This window comes from Tamandua tetradactyla, chromosome 15 (genome assembly GCF_023851605.1).
Source record: "Tamandua tetradactyla isolate mTamTet1 chromosome 15, mTamTet1.pri, whole genome shotgun sequence".
Lineage (NCBI taxonomy): Eukaryota > Metazoa > Chordata > Mammalia > Pilosa > Myrmecophagidae > Tamandua > Tamandua tetradactyla.
In genome coordinates this window covers 80,416,133-80,442,133 of record NC_135341.1, presented here as the reverse complement: position 1 = coordinate 80,442,133, position 26,001 = coordinate 80,416,133, and the positions used below count along the sequence as shown (strand labels likewise).

The window sequence follows — 26,001 nt, the reverse complement described above, 5'->3', positions numbered from 1 at the left end:
TTAATCACTTTCAAGTGTACAATTAGGTGGTATTAGATTACATTCACAATTTTGTACCATCATTGTCACTCTCTATTGCAAATTTTTTTTTTACCTTGTATTGGAGCAATGTTACCAGCTCTAGTGAATTCTTCAGATGTTTATACAGTATGGCAGAAGGTCTTTTATTTCTTTCTCACGAGAAAGGGCACTCACAGGAACAAGCAGCAAGCAAGTGCGAAGTATGGGAGCATGCAGACTCCTTTTATTTTCGTTCCAAACACAAAGGAGGTCCTCCCCCGGTTCACTGTTGGCTAGCTACTTAAAGAGTTAAGTCTAGTCTTGGAAACTAGCCAATTAAAAAGTGAGTTTTCTACACCATATTATTATAATTATTCATTTGGTTTTTGACCAATCACATATTAGGGTATGTTGAAGCCTTCGTTTGCATCTGACTGCCCTTGTATAGAGGACACCTATCAAGTAAGCTTAATACCCTAAGCACTTATCATTTTCTAGTATACTGAATCCTTCATTAGTGTATGCTGACGTACTTTTGGGGAATTGTGAGGAGGTCGAGACTTAAGTTACTTCCTTATTTGAGTGGAAGGATTCCACTTACAACCTCAAACAGATGTGATGTGGTCCTGGAGTTTACATTGTTGGGGAATTTTTCATTACTCATTCAGTGTCTTTACTTGTTAATTGACTGTTGAGATTTCTATTTCTTCTTGAGTAAGTTTAGGTGTAGTGTGTGTTTCTAGGAAGTTCCATTTTATTTAGATTATCTGATTTGTTGGTACAATGTTTTATTTCCATAAAAAGATTATAATCTTTTTAATTTGTTCAAGATCAGTAGTAATGTCTTCAGTATAATTTGTGATCTTAATTGTCTTCTCTTTTTATCATTTTCAGTCTGGCCTAAGCCTTTTAAATTTTTAACAACCATTGCAAAGAAACAATGGTTTATTTTCTCTGTTATTTGCTGTACTTTTTCGCTTATCTGAGCTCTAATCTTTATACTTTTTTCACCCTATTAACTTCAGGTTTTGTTTGTTCTTTTTTTCTAGTTACTCCAGAGGTGAAGTTAGGCTCTTGATTTGAGATCTTTCATCTTTTTTAATATAAGTGCTTACTGCTATAAATTTCCCTCTGAATACTGCATTTACTCCATCCCATAAGTTTTGCTATGTTGTGTTTTCATGTTCGTTTGTAGCTAAGAATTTTCTGATTTTCCTTGTGATTTCTTCTTTCGTTGTTTAGGATTGTGGTTTTAAATACCCATATTTGTGAATTTTTCTAATTTTCCTTCTATTGTTGTTTTCTAGCTTCATTCCCTTGTGGTCCAAGAAGATATTTTGTATGATATCCACTCTTTAAAAATTAATTGAGACTTGTTTTATCAACTAGCATATGGTCTGTCCTCGTGAATGTCCCATGTGCACTTGATAAAGTTGTTCACTTGTTTTGTGAAGTGTTACATATGTCTTTTAGGTCTAGTATTGTTCATTACTTCTCCTTCCTTTTTGATTTTCTAACTAGATGTTCTACCTGTTACTGGGAATGGTGTATTGAAGTCCCCAACTATTATTTTAGGATTGTCTCTTTCTCCCATTAATTATTTCAGTGTTTACTTCACATATTTTGAGAGTCTGTATTGTAGGTATATATGTTGTAATTATAACATCTTCTTGGTTCATTGACACTTTTATCAATATAAACATCTTTTTTTAAATCTCTTAAAAGTTTTTTATCTTTATGTATTTTGTCTGATGTTAGTATAGTTACTTCATTTCTCATTTGGTTACTATTTTCATTACTTTTTTTTTCTGTTCTTTCGCTTAAAACCTATTTTTTGTCTTTGGGTCTAAGGTGTACCTCTTGGAAACAACATATAGTTGGATCATGCTTTTTTCCGTTCTCTCCATATCTACCTTTTGATTGGAGCATGTAAACAGTTTACATTTTAAATAATTACTGATAGGAAGGACCTCAACCATTTTGCTACTTGTTTTCTGTATATCTTATACTTTTTTCCTTCCCTCATTTTCTTTACTGGTCCCTTCTTTTATGTGTTGTTGATCTTTTGTAGTGAAACAGGATGGCTTCCCTTCTCCTTTATTCTTCTTTCTATATATGTCTTTAGATTTATCTTTGTTGTTACCATAGGGTTTGACTGTAGTTTGAATTGATACCAACTTAACCTCATTAGCATAAACAATCTCTGTTCCTATACTCCTCCACCTCCCCTCTTTATGTTTTGTCATAAAGTTCATCTTTGTATTTTGCGTGCCCTAAACATAAAAATAATAATTTTAAACATTGTTACTTTAGATAATGTGAGGACAAAATATAGATTACTCTATCAAGAAATCAATAATATTGGGATTTATATTTACATGTTTGTATTTACCAAAGATATTTATTTTTTACAATGCTTCAAGCATTTCTTTTCATCCTGAAGTACTCGTTTAGAATTTCTTGTGATTTGTGTCCAGTGCTTATGAACTCCTTCACCTTGTGTTATTCTGGAAATATCTCATCCCTCATTTATGAAGGAATATTTTGCCATATATAGAATTCTTCATTTATGATTTTTCCTTTCAGGTCTTAAGATATGCCACCCCCATCATTTTTTATGAGAAATAGTCATTTAATCTCATTAAAGATCCCTTGTATGCGACAAGTCACTTCTCTCTAGCTGCTTTTAATATTCTGTCTTGTGTTTGGCTTTCAGTAAAAAAAGATTTTCTCCTCAGTTGAATCTTCTGGTATCCAGTCACTGTGCTTTATGACTTAATCTCATTCCTTTGACCTGGGTTATGTGGTTTACTCCATCTTTCCCCATTAGATAATTCCTGATTAGGCAACCCAATTGAGCACCTTGAGTCTTCCAGTATTGAGCAAGGTGGATCGGGCATACAAACATGCTAGATATGCACATTGGGTATTTTAATAACCAGACCTCAGGATCCACACTAGAAACACCTCAAAGCCTGTTCTGCAGAGCCAAGGGAGGGGCTAGGACAAGTAAAAGTGTCCAGCAGAAAGTGTTCCTACCTTCTTAGGTTTCTTTTTCCTGATTCAGCATTCATTCAGTTGTTGTCTGTCTTCTACCATTTTCCAAAATGCTGGGAACGTTGATTCTAACAGACTCTACTTCTCCATGTTTCAGAGGTGGGGTGTGTTCACCAAAAGCATCTATCTCTCTGCCATCTTTCTGACATGCCCGCACCTTCATTTTTAGAAAGATGTTTTTATCTTGGTATGGAATTTTAGGTTATTTTTGTTTTTTAATAATGTAAAGATTTTGATCCACTATCTCTGATTTGCCTTCTTTCCAGTTGGAAAGAAATCCTCTTGTCATTCTTATCCTTCATCCTTCATGTGGTTATTGTGTTTTTGGTCTGGCTTAAAATTTAAAAATTTTTCTCTTTTTCACTAGTTTAAAACATGTGTCGTATGATGTTTCCTTTATGTTTCTTTACCTGTAGACACTGTTTCTTTATCTTCATCTAAAGAAGCAAAAGCATCTTTAATGTGTTTATGCTTCTGTCTAACTTATTTTCTTATAACAGCTATTTGTTGTCCTTTTTTATGAATTTTATATCTGTGCCATTTTTGGTTCTCTTTGTATAGATTAATTTTTCTCCTAATTATGGATTATTTTCTTGCTTCTTGGCATGCCTGGTAATTTTATTGGGTCCAGACATTGTGCTTTGTACCTTAATGCAGGCTAGATAATTTTATTTTCTTATAAATATTCCTCCCCCCCTTCTTTATTCTTTAACATGGATATGTTTGATTCCTTTTTAAGATTCATTTAGCAAGACCAGATTATTTAGTCTAAAGCAAATTGATAACACCATTCTTTGTACTCTATGCACTCAACGTGCTGCCATGTGAATTATGAGATTTTACCATTCTGGTTCATTGAAACACAAACATTTTCCAACTTTCTGTGCACTCCAGAGGTGGTTCTTTCTGCTCTTTTCATTCTATCCCCAGCCTTCATTGTTTTATTCACACCCATGCATTTATTAGTACTCATCTGAAGAGTGGGGTAATCATTCTGCAACTGTATAGTATACTCTTGTTCTGTGTAACTCTCCTCTTTCTAGTGCTGTCTTGCAAACTCTAGCCACCTTGACTCCCTAGAATCCCAGCTTCTTCTCTTCAACTCGGTGCCATATCTGAGCTCTACCTAGATTTTCCTGCTTTTATTCTGCCTGCAAATCTGTCTCTAGGCAGTAATGTGGGGCAGTCTTAGGGCTTACCTTGTTTTTTACCCCTCTCTCAGAGATTCCAGTCCTGTTTTCCCTTGTGTCTAACATCCAGAAAACCTTTATTTTGCTTTTAATGTCTTATGCAGATTTTATGGTTTTTTTAGGTGGGAATATAATTCTTGTCCATCTTGGCTCTGTCATACAGTTTCATCGAAGAATCCTTATATATCAGTTTTCATAATCTTCAGTCAGTTACAACAAAATAAAGCGTAATTTGCATTAGTGACTTCCTTTTTTTGTCTTGCTATAGCTTTCAACCTGCTAGTCTAATAGAAACAACAGTTTTTTAGAAACGATTTTTTTATTTCCAATTCTTACCTCATTGATTTATCTTTTATTAAATCAGACCTTGCATAAACTATTATTGAATCTTTCACAGATTGTAATTTATACATAAAGAACTCACCTGGTCCAAGCATGATATGCAAGTATGGTTGAGAATGTATCTACCTACCAAAATTGATCAACTGAAAACTCACTGCAAAACTACATTTATCAAAATACTGTGCTACTGGCATAAGGAAAGACATATATGAATAGAATAGAAATGAATGTCCATTAATAAATCCACATTTTTATGGCCTACTGATTGCAACAAGGGTACCAAGTGCATTTAATGGACAACCTTAACATATGCTGGGGAAACTGGCGGTCTACATCCCCCAAAATGTAAATGATCTATCTACCACATATAGAAAAATTGACTTAAAATGTATCAGGGACCTAAATATAAGAGCTAAAACCATAAAATTCTGAGAATAAGACATAAGAGGTAATACTTTATTACCTTAGTTTTGACACCAAAACCACAAACAACAAAAGAAAAAAATTAAGTTGGACTTCATCAAAACTTAAAACTTTGGTATGTTAAAGGACATTGTGAAGAAAATGAGAAGACAACTTACAAAATGGGAAAAGATAGGTGCAAATGATATATCTGATAAGTGTTTAATATATGAAGGATATATGAAGAATTCCTACGATCAACGACAAAAGGTCAAAACAGCCCTATTAAAAAATGGAAATTGAATCGACATTTCTTCAGACAATATATACAAATGTTTAGTAAACACATGAAACAATGTTCAGCATCATTAAACATTGGTTAGATACAAATCAGAATCACAATGGGATACCATTTCACATCCTTTAGGATGGCTATTATTTAAAAATCAAAACGAAATGGAAAATAAGTGTTGGAGAAGTTGCAGAAAAATTGGAAACCTCTTGCATTGTTGATGGGAATATAAAATTGTGCAACCACTGTGCAGAACTGGAGAAAACAATGCAAATATCCATCAACCGAAAGGAAAAACAAAATATGGTATATACATACAATTGAATATTATTCACCCATAAAAGAGAATGAAGTCTGATTTATGCTACAGCATGGATGAATCTTGAAAACGTTATGAGGAGTGAAATATGCCAGACATAAAAGGACAGATTTGTGTGATTTCACTTACATGAAGTACCTAGAATAAGCAAATTCATAGAAACAAAGTAGATTAAAGGGTTACCAAGGCCCAAAAGAAGGAGACATGAGAAGTTGTTGATTAATGGTACAGACTTCGGTTGGGGTGATGAGAAGTTAGGTAATTGTCAATGGTGAATGAAGGTAGCACAGCATTATGAATGTATTTAATACTATTACATTGTACATTTTAAATGGCTAAAACGGGCCAAAATTTGTGTTTTATTAGCAAAGAAAAATTAAGAAATGTGATCAATCTGCCATGGGCATTGATCAAAAGTACCACATAATCTGTTTTATCGTTTAAGGAAAAATGTTACCGTATGTATATAATGGAAATAAAAGGTTCTGTGTGGTGACCACCGTTTAAGTTAACACTGAGTCTTATCTCCCATTCCCATTTCAAACAAAATTTGATACTTAGGACGGGCACCAGTGGCTCAGTGGCAGAGTTCTCACCTGCAATGCTGGAGACCCGGGTTTGATTCCCGGAGCCTGCCCATGCCAAAAAAAAAAAATTGACACTTAATCTACAAATCGTAGTTCTGGTTCCTAGTTTACAGGAGATATGAGCGATGGAGCATATTGTCTAACTGAATCTTTATGGTATTATTTAAGTCCGAAATATGGGAAATTCAATAGCCCAGATAACTCATTTTCTAACTAAACAGCATAAAATAAGAATAAGTAGATGTGAAAACACTATTTAAAGTATTGGAAATGAAAAATGTATTCAAGGCATGTCTTTTAGGACATACCATAGATTGTTGAAATGACGATTAGTGAATTGGAATATAATACTGAGTAATTTACTCAAAACACAGTCAAAGGAATAGAAAATAAGAAAGAATATTTATGATACATGGGAACAGTTTGTTTGAGAGACTTCTTCATTCCTTTAAATAGGAATTTCTAAGGAAGAGACCAGTACTGGGGAGAACGTATTAGAAAACTGAAAATTTTACCAAATTGATTATAAAAAAGGGTAGAATCTTCAGATTGAAGATATTTCATGTGTGTTGAGTAGATTAAGAAAAATATTCCACATCTAGGCCATAACATAGTGAAAGTGCAAAACATGAAAGATCAAGGTAATGTGTTAAAAACAACCAGAGAGGAAAGACCATAACTGTTATTTTTTTAATAGTGAAAGAGTAAAAAAGTTATTAGGCCATAAGAACAAATTTAATGAGAGAATAAACAACAGATTAGAGATTTCAGCAATTTTTGGGTGAAAAGTGAATGTCTTTTATTTTCCAAATCACTCATCATTTTATACTGTAACAAAACGTATAAGAATTATATTTTCAGAGCTATTTTTACTCAGTATCAAGATATGTTTTTTTGAGGAAACTCATTCTGTTATTTAATCTTATTACTTTCTAGCATTTCCTCTTTGAACTCTTGGGTCAAGTTGATAGTCAGAATGAAGCTATTAATTTAAAAATACATTTCTTTGACTCTTAGTGTATTCTTTTGTTGTTGTTGTTGTTTTGTTTTTCACATGGGCAGGCACTGGGAAACGAACCCAGGTCCTCTGCCATGGCAGGGAAGCATTCTTGCCTGCTGAGCCACCGTGGCCCCCCCTTAGTGTATTCTTGATATTCAGTGTTTAATGCTATTTATGCTTAAAATTCTTAGGTTAGTAGTAAAATATTAAGAGTAATGCAGGGTAGCAGGTGTTCATGTAACTTGCTTTCTTTGAGACTCTTAGTGATGCAATGTCGTTCTCTTTATTTTTTCACTATTTTCTGTAATAAATATGGAACAAAAATGAGATGAAAAATGTTTCTAATTTTTTAAACTTATTAAATTTCTGATGTATTTAATATAACTCTGTTCAGCCTGAAGTAAGTAAATGAAAGATGTGAATTTTATTAGCAAGAGAGTTTCACCTCTTCAGGTCTACATTTAAACTCTACTACCTCTCAGAAGCCTTCCTTAATTCCCTTACCCCTTCATTAGAATACATGCTTTATGTCCTTGTAATGCCTTTTATGAACATTTAGCACTGTTTAAGATATTTATTTTTATCATTCATCTTCCTGTCAGTTATGGTCTCTATTCTCCAGTTACTGCTCAAAGTCTAATGAAGGATACAGTGTAACTTTCCAGTAATTCATTAATTTGCTTTTTTCCCCCACAAAGTATTTCCTATAAAAAATTCTCTATAGTTGGTCTCTTTTTTTAAAAAAATTGATTTTTTTTCCCAGCCAACTCTTCGTGACAGAAATGGTTGAAACATTAATTCATTGTGTGCTGCAATTTAGAGAGTAGACCTTTTTTGGCATGTGTAATTATTTCTCACTCTAGAGCTCTCATGAGATTCTTTGTACTTGAGGAATAATTGTGAATGTCAAAACATCCATATTAACCTAGCGTTGTTCTCCAAAATATGTGATGGAATAATTTTAATTTAGTCTGCATATTTACTGGAAAAGCATGTGTAAGGGTAGTAAATGAAACATTTAATTAAAATATACTAGAGTTAAATTTCATTTCTTATAAGTAGAAAATAATTAAAATTTTGTCTGCCGCTAAAGAATCCCAAGGAGAAAATTTAAGTCCAGATAGTAAGTTAAAGGATCATGTTCCCCCGAAAGACATATTCACTATAAGAATTTTTATTTTAGATGTTTTTCATAGAAACAAGAATAATCATAAATTTACGTATTATTATGTATATGTTATTTATAAATAATAAAGTTATTTGTGTTATTAATATGCACCAGAATTATTAATTCCCACCTGTTTTTCTTTCTTTGAATTTCCAAATAAAGTGTATCTTTTTGGTGGGGTGGGGAGAGCGTGCATGGTCCAGGTAACGAACGTGGGTCTCTCGCATGAAAGGCGAGCATTCTACCACTGAACCACCCATACACGGGCACCCCAAATAAAGTGTATCTTGACTTCACTTTTAGTTTATTTAAAGGCCTAAATACCAGAAAGCTGTGAAAATTAGTTCATCTTACGATGATTTTGTACCTTTCTTTATGTCTTATTTACTAACTTTCCTACCCCCTACTTTAATCTTTATTATGGATTCTCTCAAATGGCTGAAACTAGAGATAACCTTTCTAAATAGGTTGAAGTCATTACAAAAAAAAAGATAAAGGAATTTAAAAAATTTGATCTGGAAACCAAGAATTGGAGTATTTTTGTTGTTGTTATTTTAATTTTTCTCTTTTGCTTGCAACTTCTTCAACTCATCAATATCATTCTTTATTTTGGGAAGAATATTTTATTGTATTCTTTTTTTATTAATTTTTAAATTAAAAAAATATTACAAGAAAGAAACACAAACATTCTTAACATATCATTCCGTTCTACATATATAATCAGTAATTCACAATACCATCACATAGTTGCATATTCATCATCATGATCATTTCTTAGAATACTTGCATCAACTCAGAAAAAAGAAATAAAAAGACAACAGAAAAAGAAATAAAGTGAACACAGGAAAGAAAAATTATACACCATACCCTTTACCCCTCCCTTTCATTGATCACTAGCATTTCAAACTAAATTTATTTTAGCATTTATTCCCCCTATTTATTTTTATTCCCTATGTTCTACTCATCTGTTGACAAGGTAGATAAAAGGAACATCAGACACAAGGTTTTCACAATCACACAGTCATACTGTGAAAGCTGTATCATTATACAGTCATCATCAAGAAACATGGATACTGAAACAGCTCTACATTTTCAGGCAGTTCCCTCCAGCGTCTCCATTACATCTTGAATAACAAGGTGGTATCTACTTAATGCGTAAGAATAACCTCCAGGATAACCTCTCGACTCTGTTTGGAATCCCTCAGCCATTGACACTTGGTCTCATTTCACTCTTCCCCCTTTTGGTCGAGAAGGTTCTCTCAATCCCTTGATGTTAATTCTCAGCTCATTCCAAGATCTCTGTCCCACGTTGCCAGGAAGGTCCACACCCCTGGGAGTCATGTCCCTCATAGACAGGGGGAGGGTGGTGAGTTTGCTTGTGTTGGCTGGAGAGAGTGGCCACATCTGAGCAACAAAAGAGGTTCTCTTGGGGGTGACTCTTAGGCCTAATTTTAAGTAGGCTTGATCTAACTTTTGTGGGGTTAAGTTTCATATGAACAAACCCCAAGACTCGGGGCTCAGACTATAGATTTGGTTGTCCACACTGCTTGTGAGAATATCAAGAATTCAACTTGGGGAGGTTGAATTTTACCCCAATCTCAGCATTTCCCGAAGGGGGCTTTGAAAATACTTTTCTGCTCACTGATCAAATCACTCTAGGATTCATCAGGGCATCACTCTGGACAAACGAACAAAATCTCATGTCCTGCCCAAGGTTCCATGTACTTATGTTGTTCAACCAAGCTTCTGTGTGAGTTATATTAGGTCAAAGTGTAGATTTGTACCAGATAAACAGTTTTTGCTTTAGTCTCACACATAAGTTGAAAATATTAATTACCATATATTTAGTCTCACACATAAGTTAAAATATTATTTACCATATATTTTCAGCACCCTGCAATAATGACATTCCTTTGTTCTTCCTCATGCAAATACATTTTTTAGCTTTGTACATTTAGTCACTATCATTATACACTCTAGGCATTCCTAGATTAAACCATCTCAGTCTTTATCACCTGTCTTTCTTTGTGATTTCATTTATGTCCCCAGCCCTCCTCCCTCTATCATTCTCACATTCAGCTTCATTCAGTGTTTTAACATAATTGTATTATAGTTAGGAAGTATTGTGCTGTCTATTTCTGAGTTTTTATATTCAGTCCTGTTGCACAATCTGTATCCCTTCGGCTCCAGTTACCCAATATCTTACCCTTTTTCTATCTCCTGATGGTCTCTGTTACCAATGAAATATTCCAAGTTTATTCACTAATGTCAGTTCATATCAGTGAGACCATACAGTATTTGTCCTTTTGTTTTCGGCTAATCTCACTCAGTATAATGTTCTTAAGATCCATCCATGTTGTAAATACTTCATAACTTTATTCTGTCTTACAGCTGCATAATATTCCATCGTATGTATATACCACAGTTTGTTTAGCCACCCGTCTGTAGATGGACATTTTGTCTGTTTCCGTCTGTTGGTAATTGTAAATAATGCTGCTATAAACATTGGTGTGCATGTGTCTGTCTGTGTCCCTGCCCTCATGTCCTTTGAGTACAGATAGAATATAGATGGGTCCTATTTTTTAATCCATTCTTCCAGTCTATGTCTTTTGATTGGGGGTTTAATCCATTAACATTTAGTGTTATTACTGCATGGGTAGTACTTTCTTCTGCCATTTTGCCTTTTGGATTTTATATGTCATATCTAATTTTTCTTCTTTTTACCTTTACTCATAGTCATCCTTTCTACACTCTTCTCCACAGCTTTCTCTTCTGTCTTTTCATATCTGTCTCTAGTGCTCCCTTTAGTATTTCTTGCAGAGCCAGTCTCTTGGTCACAAATTCTCTCAGTGATTTTTTTGCCTGAAAATGTTTTAATTTCTCTCTCATTTTTGAGGGACAACTTTGTTGGATATAGAATTCTGGGTTGCCAGTTTTTCTCTTTTAATAATTTAAATATATCCCACTGTCTTCTCGCCACTGTGGTTTCTGGTGAGAAATCTATGCATAGTCTTATTGGGCTTCCCTTGTATGTGGTGGATTGCTTTTCTCTTGCTGCTTTCAAGATTCCCTCTTTCTCTTTGATCTCTGACATTCTGATTAGTAAGTGTCTTGGAGTACGTCTATTTGGATCTGTTCTCTTTGGGGTGCGCTGCACTTCTTGGATCTGTAATTTTAAGTCTTTCGTAAGAGTTGGGAAATTTTCAGTGATAATTTACTCCATTAGTTTTTCTCCTCCTTTTCCCTTCTGTTCTCCTTCTGGGACACCCACAACACGTATATTCGTGCGCTTCATATTGTCCTTTGATTCCCTGAGTCCCTGCTCTTTTTTTTCCATTTTTTTCCCCTATATTTTCTTTTTCTTGTCGAATTTCAGATGTTCCATCCTCCAGTTCACTAATCCTATGTTCTGCCTCTCGAAATCTACCACTGTAGATTTCCATAGTTTTTTTCATCTCTTCTACCATGCCTTTCATTCCCATAAGTTCTGTGATTTGTTTTTTTAGAGTTTCGGTTTCTTCTTTTTCTTCATTCCTTGCCTTCTTAATATCCTCCCTCAATTCATTGATTTGGTTTTTGATGAGGTTTTCCATGTCTGTTCGTATATTCTGAATTGTTTCAACTCCTGTATCTCATTTGAATTGTTGGTTTGTTCCTTTGACTGGGCCATATCTTCAGTTTGCCTAGTGTGATGTGTTATTTTTTGTTGGCATCTAGGCATTTAATTAACCTAATTAGTTTATTCTGGAGATTGCTTTCACTTCTTTTATGTAGGGTTTACTTGCTGGATGACTTTGTTGTCTCTCTGTTCTTTGACATTCAGTTCAGATTTTTCTGGACCTCTAGCTTAGGTTTTGTTTAACAGAGCAGAATTTTTCAGTTCTTGTTTTCTTGTTTCTTGCCCTGCTTGTATGGTGCCTTTTCACCCCACCGTGAGGAAGGTCTACGTGTAGGTATTATAGACCCCAGCCAGATTTTCCCAGACCAGACTGGCCTTCTGTCAGGAGGAAAGAGTCGCCTGCGTTGGTTTTCCCTAAGGGTGAGACCCAGCAGGTTGAAGGACTTTCCTGTGAAGTCTCTGTGCTCTGTTTTTCTTATCCTTCCCAGTATGTGGTGCTTGTCTGCCTGCAGGTCCCACCAGCATAAGATGATGCAGTATCTTTAACTTTGGCAGACTCTCCCTGCTGGGGCATGGTGGAGACAGAGGAGAGGTTGTAGTCTGGTTTTAATGGCTTCAAATTAGCAATCAAGCCCTGGTGTCTGAATTCCTTGAGGGAGGGATTACACCTGAGTTGGGCCTCACCCCTCCCCTGGGGAAGGTGTAAGCTCCAGACAAACCCTCGAATGAGTTTGTTTCTGCCTATACCTGGGGCTGTTGCAGCCTGAGAAACCCTCCCACTGTATCCAAAGGCAATCAAGTCTTTGTAGAAATACAGCCACAAAAACCTCTGTTTCTTTTTTTTTTTTCTTTTTCCGTCAGCCCTCCCTTGGTGCCAGGGCAAAAATGAGCAACCTCCACTTTGACCAGGTTCACCTGAGCTGGGGGGCCTATTTTTAGTAGTCAAATTTGTTAATTAATTCCACAATTGGCGTTTGGTTGGGCTCAGCCCCTGCTGCTGCTTTCCTTTCCACTCTGGGAAAAGGCCTGTGGAGGATGGGCGCCGACTGCTACGGCTTGGGGAACTCACGGTTCTGGAGGTCTTGCAGCTGTTCCAGCTGGTTCTAACTGGGGTACACTGTGTGTCCGGTCACTGACATGGCCCCAGGAGCTGTTCTGTACTGTTTCTGGTTATTTAGTAGTTATTCTTGAGAACTAACTAAAACATGCACATTGCCAAGCCGGCATCTTCGTCCGGAAGTCATCCTGGTGTATTCTTTTTGTTTATTTATTTATTTGACTTTTTTTTTTAGCATATCAGTAGTTTATCCTGTTAATAAATTAATTTTTACCGTTATCAGAAAATGTTGGGTGCTTTCCAGGGAGGTGTACACTAAAGTGTTATGTAGAACCATTTAAACAGCTGTCTGTATAATTTTCAAGGCCAAGTGTGGTAACATGAATTTTTATGAAGAGTAGATTCTCTTTCTCTTTTATTCATGTTTTAGACAGTTTGAGTTTTTAAAGGTTTCAAAGGCCATTTCACTGCCTGCAGGCTATCAAATCTGACATTATAGAACTGACAATTCAGAAATCATCTGATCCAATCATCTGATTGTACAGGTAGAAATCCGCTGTCATTGTCAAAGATTATGAAAGTTAGTATGAGACAGAGCCTAGACTACAAACTGTTTCCTAGGAAGGTTCCTGAAATATCTTTTGGGCTAAATAAGGCACATATGTTACATGGAAGTATCGTCGTATGTAAAATGACCCTGGTTTTACGTTTGGTTTAACATTAGATTGATTCTCATGGGTCTTTTGTAGTTCACAAATATATTTGGTGATTCACTTTGGAAGCAAAATCTTTCCAGCTATTGCAGTTCATCACCCATCAGTGATTCCCAGTGCCAATAATGCTTCTTTTTTCCTGGGGTGTTTCAGCTTTGGCAACTTTTCCTCCTGTTCTTCTGAGCTCATTAATAGACCTATGTCAGGGGTGTCTTGTTCTTGTTTGAAATTCAACATCAGCAGAAGGAGTTAACATGGTATCAATACCTACCATCAAAACCATCAACATTTGAATTTGAGGCAGCTCATTTAGGTCAATTATCACGTATTCTGCTCTGTTCATTTGAACAGCCACTGATCTGAGACCAATTTTTGCAAAGCAACTGTGTATTACTTCAGGGGTGTCAGCATCCCACGTAGCAATGAGATTTCTCAGTACACCAAGAATATGCCATGTAGTGAATGCTTCACATGATGTGCCATGGTGATTTATTATATCTCAGCCTAATGGCTGCACATAACTATGCTGCAAGCAAGTAAAAGGCTACACGCCTGTTTTAATTTAAACTCCCAGTGAGTGTGTATAGCATATTTATCAATCAGTAAAAGAATGTTCAAACTCTAGCAACCCAGTCTTCTCTTTAATTGCAGGAGCCATTTCCCAGACAACCTGCCAAACATCAGTTCATTTTTTCATCTTTATATCCACACAGGAGACTTGCATATATAAAGGGAAATTTTGAATTTCCACACAAATGATTCTAATTTTGTGGTACTTCTCAGCACTGCAGCAAAGGAAGAGGAATGGCATATCTTCATATAATCTATTTTTCTCCAGAGCAATATCTTGTTAACAGTGCATGTGTCCCTTGAGCGTATTTATTCAGAGTAAACCTCCAGTTTTCAAACTTATCTTCGGCAAACAGAAGCCATTATAGCAGCATCACCTTTTAGCCACAGTGGTAAGATACATAATCATGCTGAAAATGTTGCCTCCAGCCATAAAGACTAGACCCCCATCTGAAGTACGATTTCATTAGCCTTTTCTAAAAAGAAACAAGCAAAACCTAGATATAGAAATTGTATTTGTTCTGATCTGGAAAATCATTTGAGCATCTTGTCTACTAAGTGCATATGTTTGGCTCCTCTCATGCTGTTAACAGTTTTGCTTCCCTTAGCTGCTTGCTTTTTATCATATTCTGAGTTTCAAGGAGCGTATAGAATATTGAAAAGGAAACTCAATATTCTTTGACCAGTTCACTTTTTAACTTTTCCTTTTTATTCATTAACTTTTACTCTGGAGAAATTATGACCTCAACATATTTTCTCTTTAATACCAAGCCAGCACTGTATGTATCAGGCATAACAGGAAAACCATGCTTACAGTATCAACATTTTAACAGTGACACAATTAAGGAGAGACTAATTTTCTTAAGTTTAGAATAGCAAGGTTGATACCAAATTTCAAAGGAATGGACTAATGACAGTAGTCTTAATAACCAACTAAAAAATACAATCCCGTTTTTGTCAAGGAATACTAATGACTTTGAGGTAGATGATTCTGTTATCAGATAATGAATTAGGTTTAAGATATGAAAATGGGCGGGCCGCGGTGGCTCAGCGGGCAAAGTGCTTACCTGCTATGCCGGAGGACCTCGGTTCGATTCCCGGCCCCAGCCCATGTAACAAAAACGGAGAAACAGAATACAATAAAACAAGAAAATGTTTAAAGATGTTTCCCTTTCTTCCTTCCTTCCTTCCTTCTATCCTTCCTTCCTTCTCTCTGTCTTTCCTTTAAAAAAAAAAAAAAAAAAAAAAAAAAAAAGATATGAAAATGTTGAAACTGAGAGGAAAAAATAAGTGATTTGAAATTACCTTTTTAAAAAATTTGAATGGAAACTTAGAAACACTTGGAATTCTAAGTTTTATGCATGAACTCCTGGTATGTCATGCTATGGGTTGCTTCTTTAAATGAAGGTGAACGTGGCAATTGATGAAAGAACCCACAGTCTAACAGAACAACAAACCACAAAAAAGTAGTACTTGTGAAGAGGTCTGTAACTTTGTTTGATTTTTCCATCTTAGTTCATTCTCAGTAGTTTGAGATTTGGATTCTTACAGCCTTCTTAAGCATTTAACTAATTCTTTGTTGGTGGAAGGTGCCAGGATTGTTTCTGCACACAAACTGATCTTTGTCATAAATCACTTTTGTAATGAGAAAACAGCTAGAGCATATTGCCATGTCTTCCCCGTTCTCCAACTCTTCCTTACTGCTGGTGACGTTATCCCCACATGGTCAGGGGTAGAAATACATCTCCAAGTCTTCATCACTGGGATCAGCAAAAGGGCTGTTGCCTCTGCCGTCTGACACCGCCTCCGTGGGTCTAACCTTGGTGGCACTGGCCGAACTGGATGCTGATACCACGTGCTGGATTTTGGATTATTATTACATAAGAGAAAAATATCTACACATCAAAAGATATATTGTAATCAAATCAGGAACTATTTAGAAACAATTTGCAGTTTTATTTTATAATCTGTCTACTTAAATAGAATGTTAATTCTTAGAGGACAAGAAAGATATTTCTGATAATAGGAGGATCTAATAAGAGTCATGGAAGAGCTGACACTTCACAGGAAACTTAAAAGAATAATCAATGTAGTTAATCAGAGTAGAATCAGGGTATTGTGAGCCAAGGAATGATCACAGACAAGTAATCACCTGAGCTAACTGGGACTAAAGAATTCATTTATGAACCAGATCAGAAGAAGATGGCTTATGGCTGGATTGGTAAGGGTTTTTTAAACTGAACAAAGAATGTATTATCTTTGGTCATGTAACAAATTACCCCGATACTTGGTATTATAAAACAATAAACATTTATCATCTCATAATTTCTGTGGGTTAGAAATTTGTATGCAATTTAGCTGGGCGGCTCTGGCTCAGGATCTCATAAGATTTATTGTCAGGACATGGGTTGGGTTTATATCAAACTTGACTGATTTTGGAGTCTCTGCTTCTAAGGTGGCTCATTTACATGGCTGGTGGCAGAAGTTATTCACTATAAGCAGTTCTCCACTGGTAGCTTGAATGTCCTCAAGGCGTGGCAGCTGATTTCTCTCAGAGGGATTGATTCAAGAAAAGAACAAAACAACCCACAATATCTTTTTTGATCTAGCCTACGGAATAACAGTTTGTCATTTCCACTGCATTATATGCATTAGAAGCAAGTTACTAAGTGTACCAATACTCAATCAAGAAAAGGGAAGTTAGTCTCTACCAAAGGAAATATTGGCAAAGAATTTATGGACATTGTTTGAAACCACCATGAGGTGTTTAGTTTTTACTGTCTCATTTTTATTACACAGCATAATCACATGTAGGTAATGTTTAATTTTAGGATTGGGATCAACAGGCAGAGTAGATTGAAGCTTAAGAACCCAGATAAGAGACTTGATCTAGTAACATTTTACAGTATCAGAATAGCCTTTCTGGGCACAAATGATCAGGCTTAAATTGAGGAAAGGATATTTAAGTCTTCTAAGTTTAGGTGGGAAGTTTCAGACTGGTATCCAAAGTAGACAAAGACTGAGATTCCAAGAAAACAGGCTGTATCAAAATAGTGACAGTGCTTACAGAGACGAATTGTCTTACAAAACACGCTTTTTAGGAGTCTAGTAGGAGATACAAAAAGGCATTAGAAACTAGGCAAAGAAGAAAGGATGGTTTTAATATATATTTTGAACAAGACTTCTGTACCAAAACAAATCTGAGCCTTTATATTCTCTGACTTTTGGGAATTGGCCAGCTCTAATCAATATCAATGAAAGAATTACTAATTCTAAGAATGATTATACACTTAACCAGTCAGTTAGTCACTGTGATTTTAATCAGCATATTATACTTGTTGATTTTGTCCTCAGTGTGCTTCCCTGAGATTATATGATAAAATATTTAGCCTGGTTTTAATTTAGGATTGATTTTAATAAGGGTAATACAGCAGAGGATAAATGTAATGGATCCTTGATGGGAATGAATACTTGGTAAGGCTGAGAGAACTAAAATCCTGGGACTTGGGTATTTTGTGATTGTTTTTTGTTGTTGTTTGTTTGGCTTGGTTTTAGTGCAGACAGGGCAGAATTTGCTTTTGCTGTTATTTTCATTTGGACAGTCTAGTAGAAAAATGGGCATAGTATATGAACCTGCAATTAAGTGACAGAAATTTCTGTTATAGATTAGGACAATACCAAATTTCAGGCAAGAATGTAAAGCACTGATTTAGAGAGAAATTTGTCAATAGTTTGTAAAGTTGAAGTTCCGCATTCCATTTCACCCAGTAATTTCACTCCCTGGTATAAAAAGTGTCTTACAGACTTTGGTGACCATGAACATCCTGTGTTGGTATCCAATACATTGCAAGAAAAATACTCATTTACTACATGTGAAGCAGCTTGATATTTTCTAGTGTGTATATTTTGAAAATATTTGTTGGCCACTCACTAAATTTATTTCTAACACACTAATGAGTAGTGATGCTCCGTTTGAAAAACCCCTCCCTGGAGAAACTTATGTATGTGCACAAGGAGACATATAAGAATGTTCATGGCTTCATTGTTAATAGGAGCAATAACTTGGAAACAATCCAAATGCCTGTTCAGTGAGGGAAGGTAGAAATAATTTGTAATATATTCATAGAAAGGAACACTGAGCACCAGTTAAAATTAATGTACTGGAGCTACATGAATCAGTATGTGTAAATTAGGAAACATGGTTTGTAAAATAAAAAATCAAGTTGAAGAAGGATACATACAGGTTAATGTTTATGTAAAAATTTAAAATACGTAAGATATGTATGTAGTAAAATCATAAAGATACAGCAGGAAAGATATTCACTGAATCAAGGGTAGTCATTTAATCTTGGGGAGGGAATTGCATTAGTACAAGATACATAGAAATTTCAATTGTAATGTTTTATTTCTTAACAGTGGATACACAAGTATTCATTGTGCTCTATACCTTTTATATGTCTAAAATTTTTCATGATAAGAAAAAAAGTAATGTCCTAGAGCTATTCATTCGTTATTATAAAGGTCTAGTAACATCTCATGTTTGTAGTAAAGCTGCTTTTTTTATTGTATTCTCTATAACTGTCTAGATTAATGAAACTTATATGAACGATTTTAACAGGCAACTTTTGTTGAGGGTTTCCTGTGAGCGAGGCTCTATTCTTTTACTTGTATTAAGTGGTTTAAATCTCACAGTAACTTCGTGAGCTAGGCTTTATTTTCCCGATTTTACAAATGAGGAAACCTAAGAAAGAGGGAAGTAACCTCCCCAAGGCTCACAGCTAGTAAATAGTAGAACCAGAATTTGAATTCAGATGTATTCTAGGACCTATAGTTTTAGCCACTAGATACAGGAAACCTCCTTCCCAATAAGAAAAAAAGCATTAAAAAATATATATGGTAAAACTAAATATTATGGTTGGTGGTATGGCTTTGGAAAAGAATGTTTCCTCCATTTTAATTCTGAGAAAATGAAAGTTTAAAAAAAACTGAGATCTATCAAAGCTAGGAATTAAAAACAATCAGAATGCTAATACCCATTTTGTCACAAAAGAGAAACTAAATGGTGCTTTAGTATTAAAGATTCAGCTAAAAAGACAGATTATTGTCTTAAGTAAATGGGATAATTATTTTTAACTTATTCACATATGGTAAGTCAAAAACCTTGAAGGCAAAAGAAAATTAGGATTCACCTGTTGTCATATGTGTTTTGTTTTGTTTTCAAGCAAGTTTTAATAGCAGGGTGTGAAAGGTGAAAGTATTACCATTGTATTTTTTATGATTCAGAGATTTTAGAGTAGGAAAATCATCCCAGGAATTAGCTTATAGTGAGATGAAAAAGCCATCTGGGCACAGTCAGAAGAAACCTGACTTCCGGGGTTGGTTCTGCCACTACTTCACAGTGGAGTCACCAAAATTGTCCCCTTTGTGACCAAAGATGAGTTATTCTTACCAATCTGTCAGCCTGAAAACTAAATTAAAGATGAAAAACCCATGACTTAAGTGGTAAAAGTTTTTTTTTTGCATGGGCAGACACCGGGAATCAAACCCAGGTCTCTGGCATGGCAGATGAGAACTCTGCTGCGTCACCATGACCTGCCTGTAAAAGCCTATTTTTAAAGTTAAGAATGTGTTCACCATTAAATTGCTTCAGGGTTTTGAATTTTATAGATTTGCATATTTTCAAATGATATTTGCTTCTACGTGATTTTTGTCTTGTAGATACACAACTAATTGTTGACTTGGTCATAAAAATTGTTTTATTTTGTTAGATGTATGCTAGCTTAAAAATTCACAATTCCTCAGAGAAACATGTACATTATTCTATACCTGGATGTTGGTACCCTGGTTTCTCCTTAGAAGATTTGGCATGTTTATTGGCTCCGTGGTAGTTTGGGGCTCTCAGAAAGCTCCCAATGTAGTTTCCTAGCTCAGTGAAAATAGAGTTAGGTATTAGTAGTTTATATTTACAGAAGCCATATAAAAACAGAAGATATGCTAAATTGGAAGTCCTTGAGAGTGCAGATATAAATGCAGTATTAGAATTTCTAATATATATTGCCAGTTGAAAGTGACCAAGTGCATTCCAGCTTTGGATGTTAATCAGAGATGTCCCTCTTTTTTCCTCCTTTAGTGATGCTATTGCTGAGATTAGAGCTATTTGTATTGAAGAAATTGGTGTATGGATGAAAATGTATAGTGATGCCTTTCTAAATGACAGTTACCTAAAGTATGTTGGCTGGACTCTTCATGACAGGGTAAGTTACTCAGTTTCACACTTTCATGGAAGGCATGCATGTCTCAATACTGAAATGTTAGCAGTCAGAATGAGAGTAGTTGATTTTTCAAGAGTTTTAATAACATAAAATTTTATGATGATACAACTGAATAGCTCTTCATTTGATGGCCATGATAATACTTGAGACATTCATCCATGTGTAAAGACCATGTCTTATGCTTAGCTACAATGCTTTCTTGACCCAAGATTGACAACCTGGTACCTGTAGAGTTTTAAGAGAATATAGTAGCCTAAGAAGTTGTTCATTGTCTGTTTTTAGTTTGGAAGCAAAAGAGATACCTTGTTTCTCTTTATACGTAAAATCTAAATACACTTTCTTGTTTTGGATTCTCTGGGTTCTTATCACAAGATAAGAGTGTTTTGCTAGAGTTGGATCAATTTGTGAGACTCTAGAATGTTTGATCTAAAAATCTGTTTCTATCTCTACTCCCTAGAAAAGTCTCTCTCTTTAAAAGAAATTTCATGTTATTGATTGCTGAATAAATAATCCTCAAAATAATGAAGGGTAATAGTGATAAGCTTTGGAGTTTTATAACTGAATGGCTTGACATTCAGTACCTTTAATTGCCAGATGTTCGTAAGTATAGAAACCTTACCATTCATTCATTCATTCATTTAGGTGTGCTATATGGTGGGGGTCACATTTCATTCTTTTTCCATGTGACTATCCTGACAATTTGTTGAAATTTTTTTTTGAGAAATGCATGGGCCGGGAATCGAACCCAGGTCTCCCAGATGGCAGGCAAGAGTTCTACCATTGAACTACCCTTGCAACACCCCCCCTGCCCACATTTCTTTAAATTGTTGCATTCTAGCATATATTTTGCTATCAAAATAGTATCCTGGCCATCAGAAAACATTTTATTTAATTATATTCTTAGACTTTAAGGCAAATTTAGTAATATTTTAAGATTTATTTTGTGTATCTTATGACTGTCAGCCATTAAAGCATTTACTTTTTAGTTAGAATTATGCTAAATATTATCAGTTATTTTGAAAACCACTGCAATAAAAGGTCTCAAGACAATTTTACAGGCCATTTGTTCTCAGAGCATAGGGAGATCATCACAGATTGGTTCTAATCTCCATGGTTATCAGTTTTAAACTGATGATAAAATGGGTCCCACCACCCACAGCTTATTTGAATGAAAATCTAAATAGTGTATAACAAAGTAAATTTTTGGAGTAACTAATTTAAAGTACATTTTTATGTCACATAACTAAAATTCCAGTTTTTTTCTCCCACCTCCCTAATAAAGGGTTCTACTGAAACTGTTACCAGTTTTAATAAAATTTCATCTGTGACCACAAGTTCTGAGGAAAACACCAATTTGATATGGCTTACCAAAAGTAAAACAGCCTCAGTTGTAAAAAATCATTTATCTTTTTATGTAGAAATCCTCTGTCCTGATAAGGGAATACCTTGTTTGTTTTATATTAAATCATATGTGGAGTACTGTGTGATGAAAGGGATAATTTTATAAACTTCAGCTATTTCCCATTATTTAGTAAAGGGTTTAGGTTTAAAGTAATCTCTTCTAAACTTTCTTTCTTCTTTTTTTAATCATTCCCACTCCTCACTCCTTGTACCTGTTTTCCCATGAAGATTATAGTTATTTGCTATTTTTTCCTCTCATTCATCTGATAAAACTGCTCTTTTATAGGCTATGGCTTCTGTTCTCACACTCATCCTCCTCAAAAATGAACTGGTAAAACCTTCTGCCTTGATATGAGAATTTGAGGTTCTAACCCAGTCTTCCTAATTAAGATAGAGAAACATTTTAGAAGTATTGTCCATTCATTTAAGTTTTATAGTATGTTTTGGCCAATAGAAAGCAAGCTAAATCTAACAAATGATTTGTCTTTCGGTTGACCAAAACTTATTTTTAACTTCTCTGCCTGCTGGCTTTAGTTCTGTCCTTCAGAAAAAGTCTAAATTTAAATCCAGTAATAATGGTCTCCCTAGGCTAAATAGCTTAATCTCTTTTTTGATTTACTATCATGACACCTGATTGCCTTTCTTTTACATTCCAGCTTATTAGTATTGCATACACTGTGTTTGTGCTTAACTTGAGTGTATAATTATTCTTCCACTTGCTTGCATATGTATATCATAATTTCTTTAGTGCCTGAGTAGGAACTATTTTCGGTTAGTCTGCCCAGATTCCTGTTATTTGTGTTGGCTCATCCTATATTTTAAGTTCAGCAAAAACCTTTCCAGCTCTGTATAATTCTGTCCTTCTCAAGACTGCTTCTTTTCTCAACCCCCTTCACCCGGCCACATGCAACACTTCAACTCCATGACAGTGCACCCGAAATTATTTCATTTCAATTTTTTTTACAATATTCCTATGTAAATATTAACAGTATGCGTATTCATTTTAATAACAGTCAGCATTTCCTCCTGGAAGCATGTATTATTGCCCCTTAAAAATACAGCTCATAGGAAATCATACTTACCGTTATGCTTCATAATACAATAAAGTGCTTTTGCATAACTGTTGATCTGACAAATATGTATAGCCCCTCTCTTCTAACAGTTCAAGCTATGCAATCTTTCTATGTTTCTTTTCTGATTTTTCCTATTTTAATATGTATGGTGATTTATTTAAAAATATTTATCAGACACTCTAGGCACTGTGTTAAATAGCATATCAGTTGAATAAGATCATGTGTATTGGGGAACCAGTAAAGTATTTAAGTACTATAATAAAAATAGCTTAAGGGCAGCTGGAGTTACTATCTTATTCTAAGTTATTTTGCAGTTTTCTAAATTACTTTCACGTGTACTACTTTATTTAATTGTCAGAAAGGTCCTTCAGTTTAGGAAGAGTAGTTCATTAGTACAGAAGCAAAACTTGGAAGGAGAAGTAGTTGACTGGGAGGAAGCATTGAACTAGGTGAAGATAGAACTCAATCAACAATTTGCTGTGCAAACTTGAAGTAACTTCATCTCTCTGGCCATTAGTTTCAGTCTGTAGTTGGAGAGAAATAAGGCAGCTCCTTACCTGCTACCTTAGATCTGGTTCCTTAGAAACAAAACCTGAAGCAGGGATTCTTTAGTAATTTATTGAGAGATAATAAAAGGGTTCTCAGGAGAAACATAAGGTAATGAGAGAAACAGAATATGGCAAGGAAAGCAGGATAAAAATGTGTCTTCAGTAGAGGTTTAGCCTTAGCCTCCCACAGGAGCTCTGAAAAATTGTTTGCAGTACAGAAGTTGTCCAGCCAGCAGCAGTTAGCTTAGGCTTTGGTATTCTTACAACAGTCAGTAATTGACTATAGGACAACTCTGTATGAGGAGGGGCATGATCTCTGAAGCATTCTGTACCAGGTGGCTTCTGTCTTCCAAGAGAAATTCTCTGGGTAAGGGTGTAGATGGGAGCCATTCATAGCCAACATTAGTATATAGGAGATAGATACACTGTTCCATAAAGGATTTCTGGATTGGGCTCCAATTGCACCAACTGCATTCCTCACTTGACTCAGATATACTTGCTGCTTATATTAAATTCACTCCATTGCAGCTTTTCCAGAATTCTGAATAGTTATAAATTCTGGTGAATCTTATAACAGGAGAGTAAGTGATATGAACTACAACTTCTTCTGGTATAGTTTGTCTTTCAAAGCTGTAACTGATACTCTTCATCTCCTTCCTCTCACCCATTCTAAACCCCCTCCCACTTGACTAGCATACCTACTCTTTGAGTGGCTTGCTGTGGGGTAAGCCATACCTTCATCCCTGATTCTGAGTTTGTGATTACCATGCATTCTTCTTATTAGAAACCCAGCAGATATCGTGATCATGGATATATACAGTATATATACAGTAGGATATATAAAGTATCCTGAGGATATATATACAGTATCCTGAAGGACTGTGTCCCGTCTTTCAGGTTGTCATTGTTGAGCTGGCATCATCAACAGGTCATTCCAACACTCACTCAATGCACCAATTTCTAGATGCTGCATGTGAAATCATACTAATGGATCCTATAATTGTTTGTTCCAATGCCACATCATCTTTGTTGCAAAGTAGATGGGTCTCTTGATTTGATGTAATGTTATGGGGTCCCATGTTGGTATATACACTGTGTGCTTTCAGATGGTGGCATTGACTGAAACACTTTGCACAGGAAAGGTAAACCCATACCCAGATTATATAACTATCTTACTTAGGACAAATTATTGCCCTTTCCAAAGTGGATATGGCCCATTGCAGTTGATTAGCCACATTGGTTTCCTGAAAGATTGGTACCATAGTGAGTGCCGAACATTGATCTTTGGTACGGCAAACTGCACAATGAACAGCAGCAGTACTTAAGTCAGCAAGCTATCAGCCTAGGCCTAATCTCTCAGGTAACCTTCCTTTTTCCACACAGCATGGATGATCAAGTATATTGCCTGAAGCTTTGCTCTCTGGAGAGATTTCCCTGCACTGCTGGCTTTCATAGCCACCTCTGAGTAAGGCTGTAGTGCACCATTATTCTCATTTTTCCCCTGCACCAGTATGCTAAGGAAACTGATGTTTGAACCAAACCTGGTTTTTTTTTTTTCCCTCCATTTATATGTGTAGCTTACTGGTGCCACATGAATCTTCTTGGGCCTGATTTAGAATAAACCACTTCCATTTGCAATGGATTGCTGCTGGGTTCACCCAAACTTAAGATTGTTGGGAATTACAGCACCTCACTCATGATGGTTATTTCTGGTCACTTGATCACTTGATTTCCATGGTTAGATGCTCTGTTTCCAGCAGGGCGCAGTAGCAGGTCACCAATGTGTTTTGACTGATATATAGTTTCTTCTGAAAATTGCATTGTCATCTTCAGAAATCTAGAGGTCTAAATTATAAATCTTTCATTGAGGCTTACTACAGACTCCATACGGCATCCTTATTTGCTACAGACATGTTGGGACAGACATCCAGCAGGTGCTTGCACTCCATTGAACCTTCTGCAGCACTCATTTTTGCTCAGGACCCCACTCAAAGCTGCCAGAATTTATCACCCTATAATTGGGTCAGAGGTTCCATATATTCTGTCTTCAAAACCCAAAGAAGACTGCCAAGCATTGTTGTTCTTAGTATAGCAGCTGTAAGTTACCGATTATTATTCTTTTCACTGGAGAAGGGTCCCAGAATGCTCTAGAACATCATACCCCTAAAACCTTCAGTGAATGGTTCCTAAAACACTGTAGTTCTACATTTATCACCCATCCTCTGGAATGTACATACTTTTTACCAAGGCTTCCAGATTACTTGATGCTTCCTATTTTTTAGATCTATTTTCATCAACTTTAGTTGACTAGTGTAATATTCTCTGGAGTGTCCAGATGATTACCTCTCAGTGGAGGTTTTGAAACACATCCACAAATTATTTAATAATACT

General features: G+C 35.5%; 1 protein-coding gene across 11 annotated transcripts in view; it reads left to right on the top strand.

Moving 5' to 3' along the window:
* The window catches only part of STAG1 (STAG1 cohesin complex component), a 496,328-nt gene that overhangs the window by 307,100 nt on the left and 163,227 nt on the right, over nucleotides 1-26,001 (top strand). For all 11 annotated transcript variants that reach the window (XM_077130207.1, XM_077130206.1, XM_077130208.1 and 8 more), the window contains one exon: nucleotides 20,447-20,570. In XM_077130207.1, coding sequence (XP_076986322.1) covers nucleotides 20,447-20,570 — 124 coding nt within the window. The remainder of the gene's footprint in view (nucleotides 1-20,446; nucleotides 20,571-26,001) is intronic.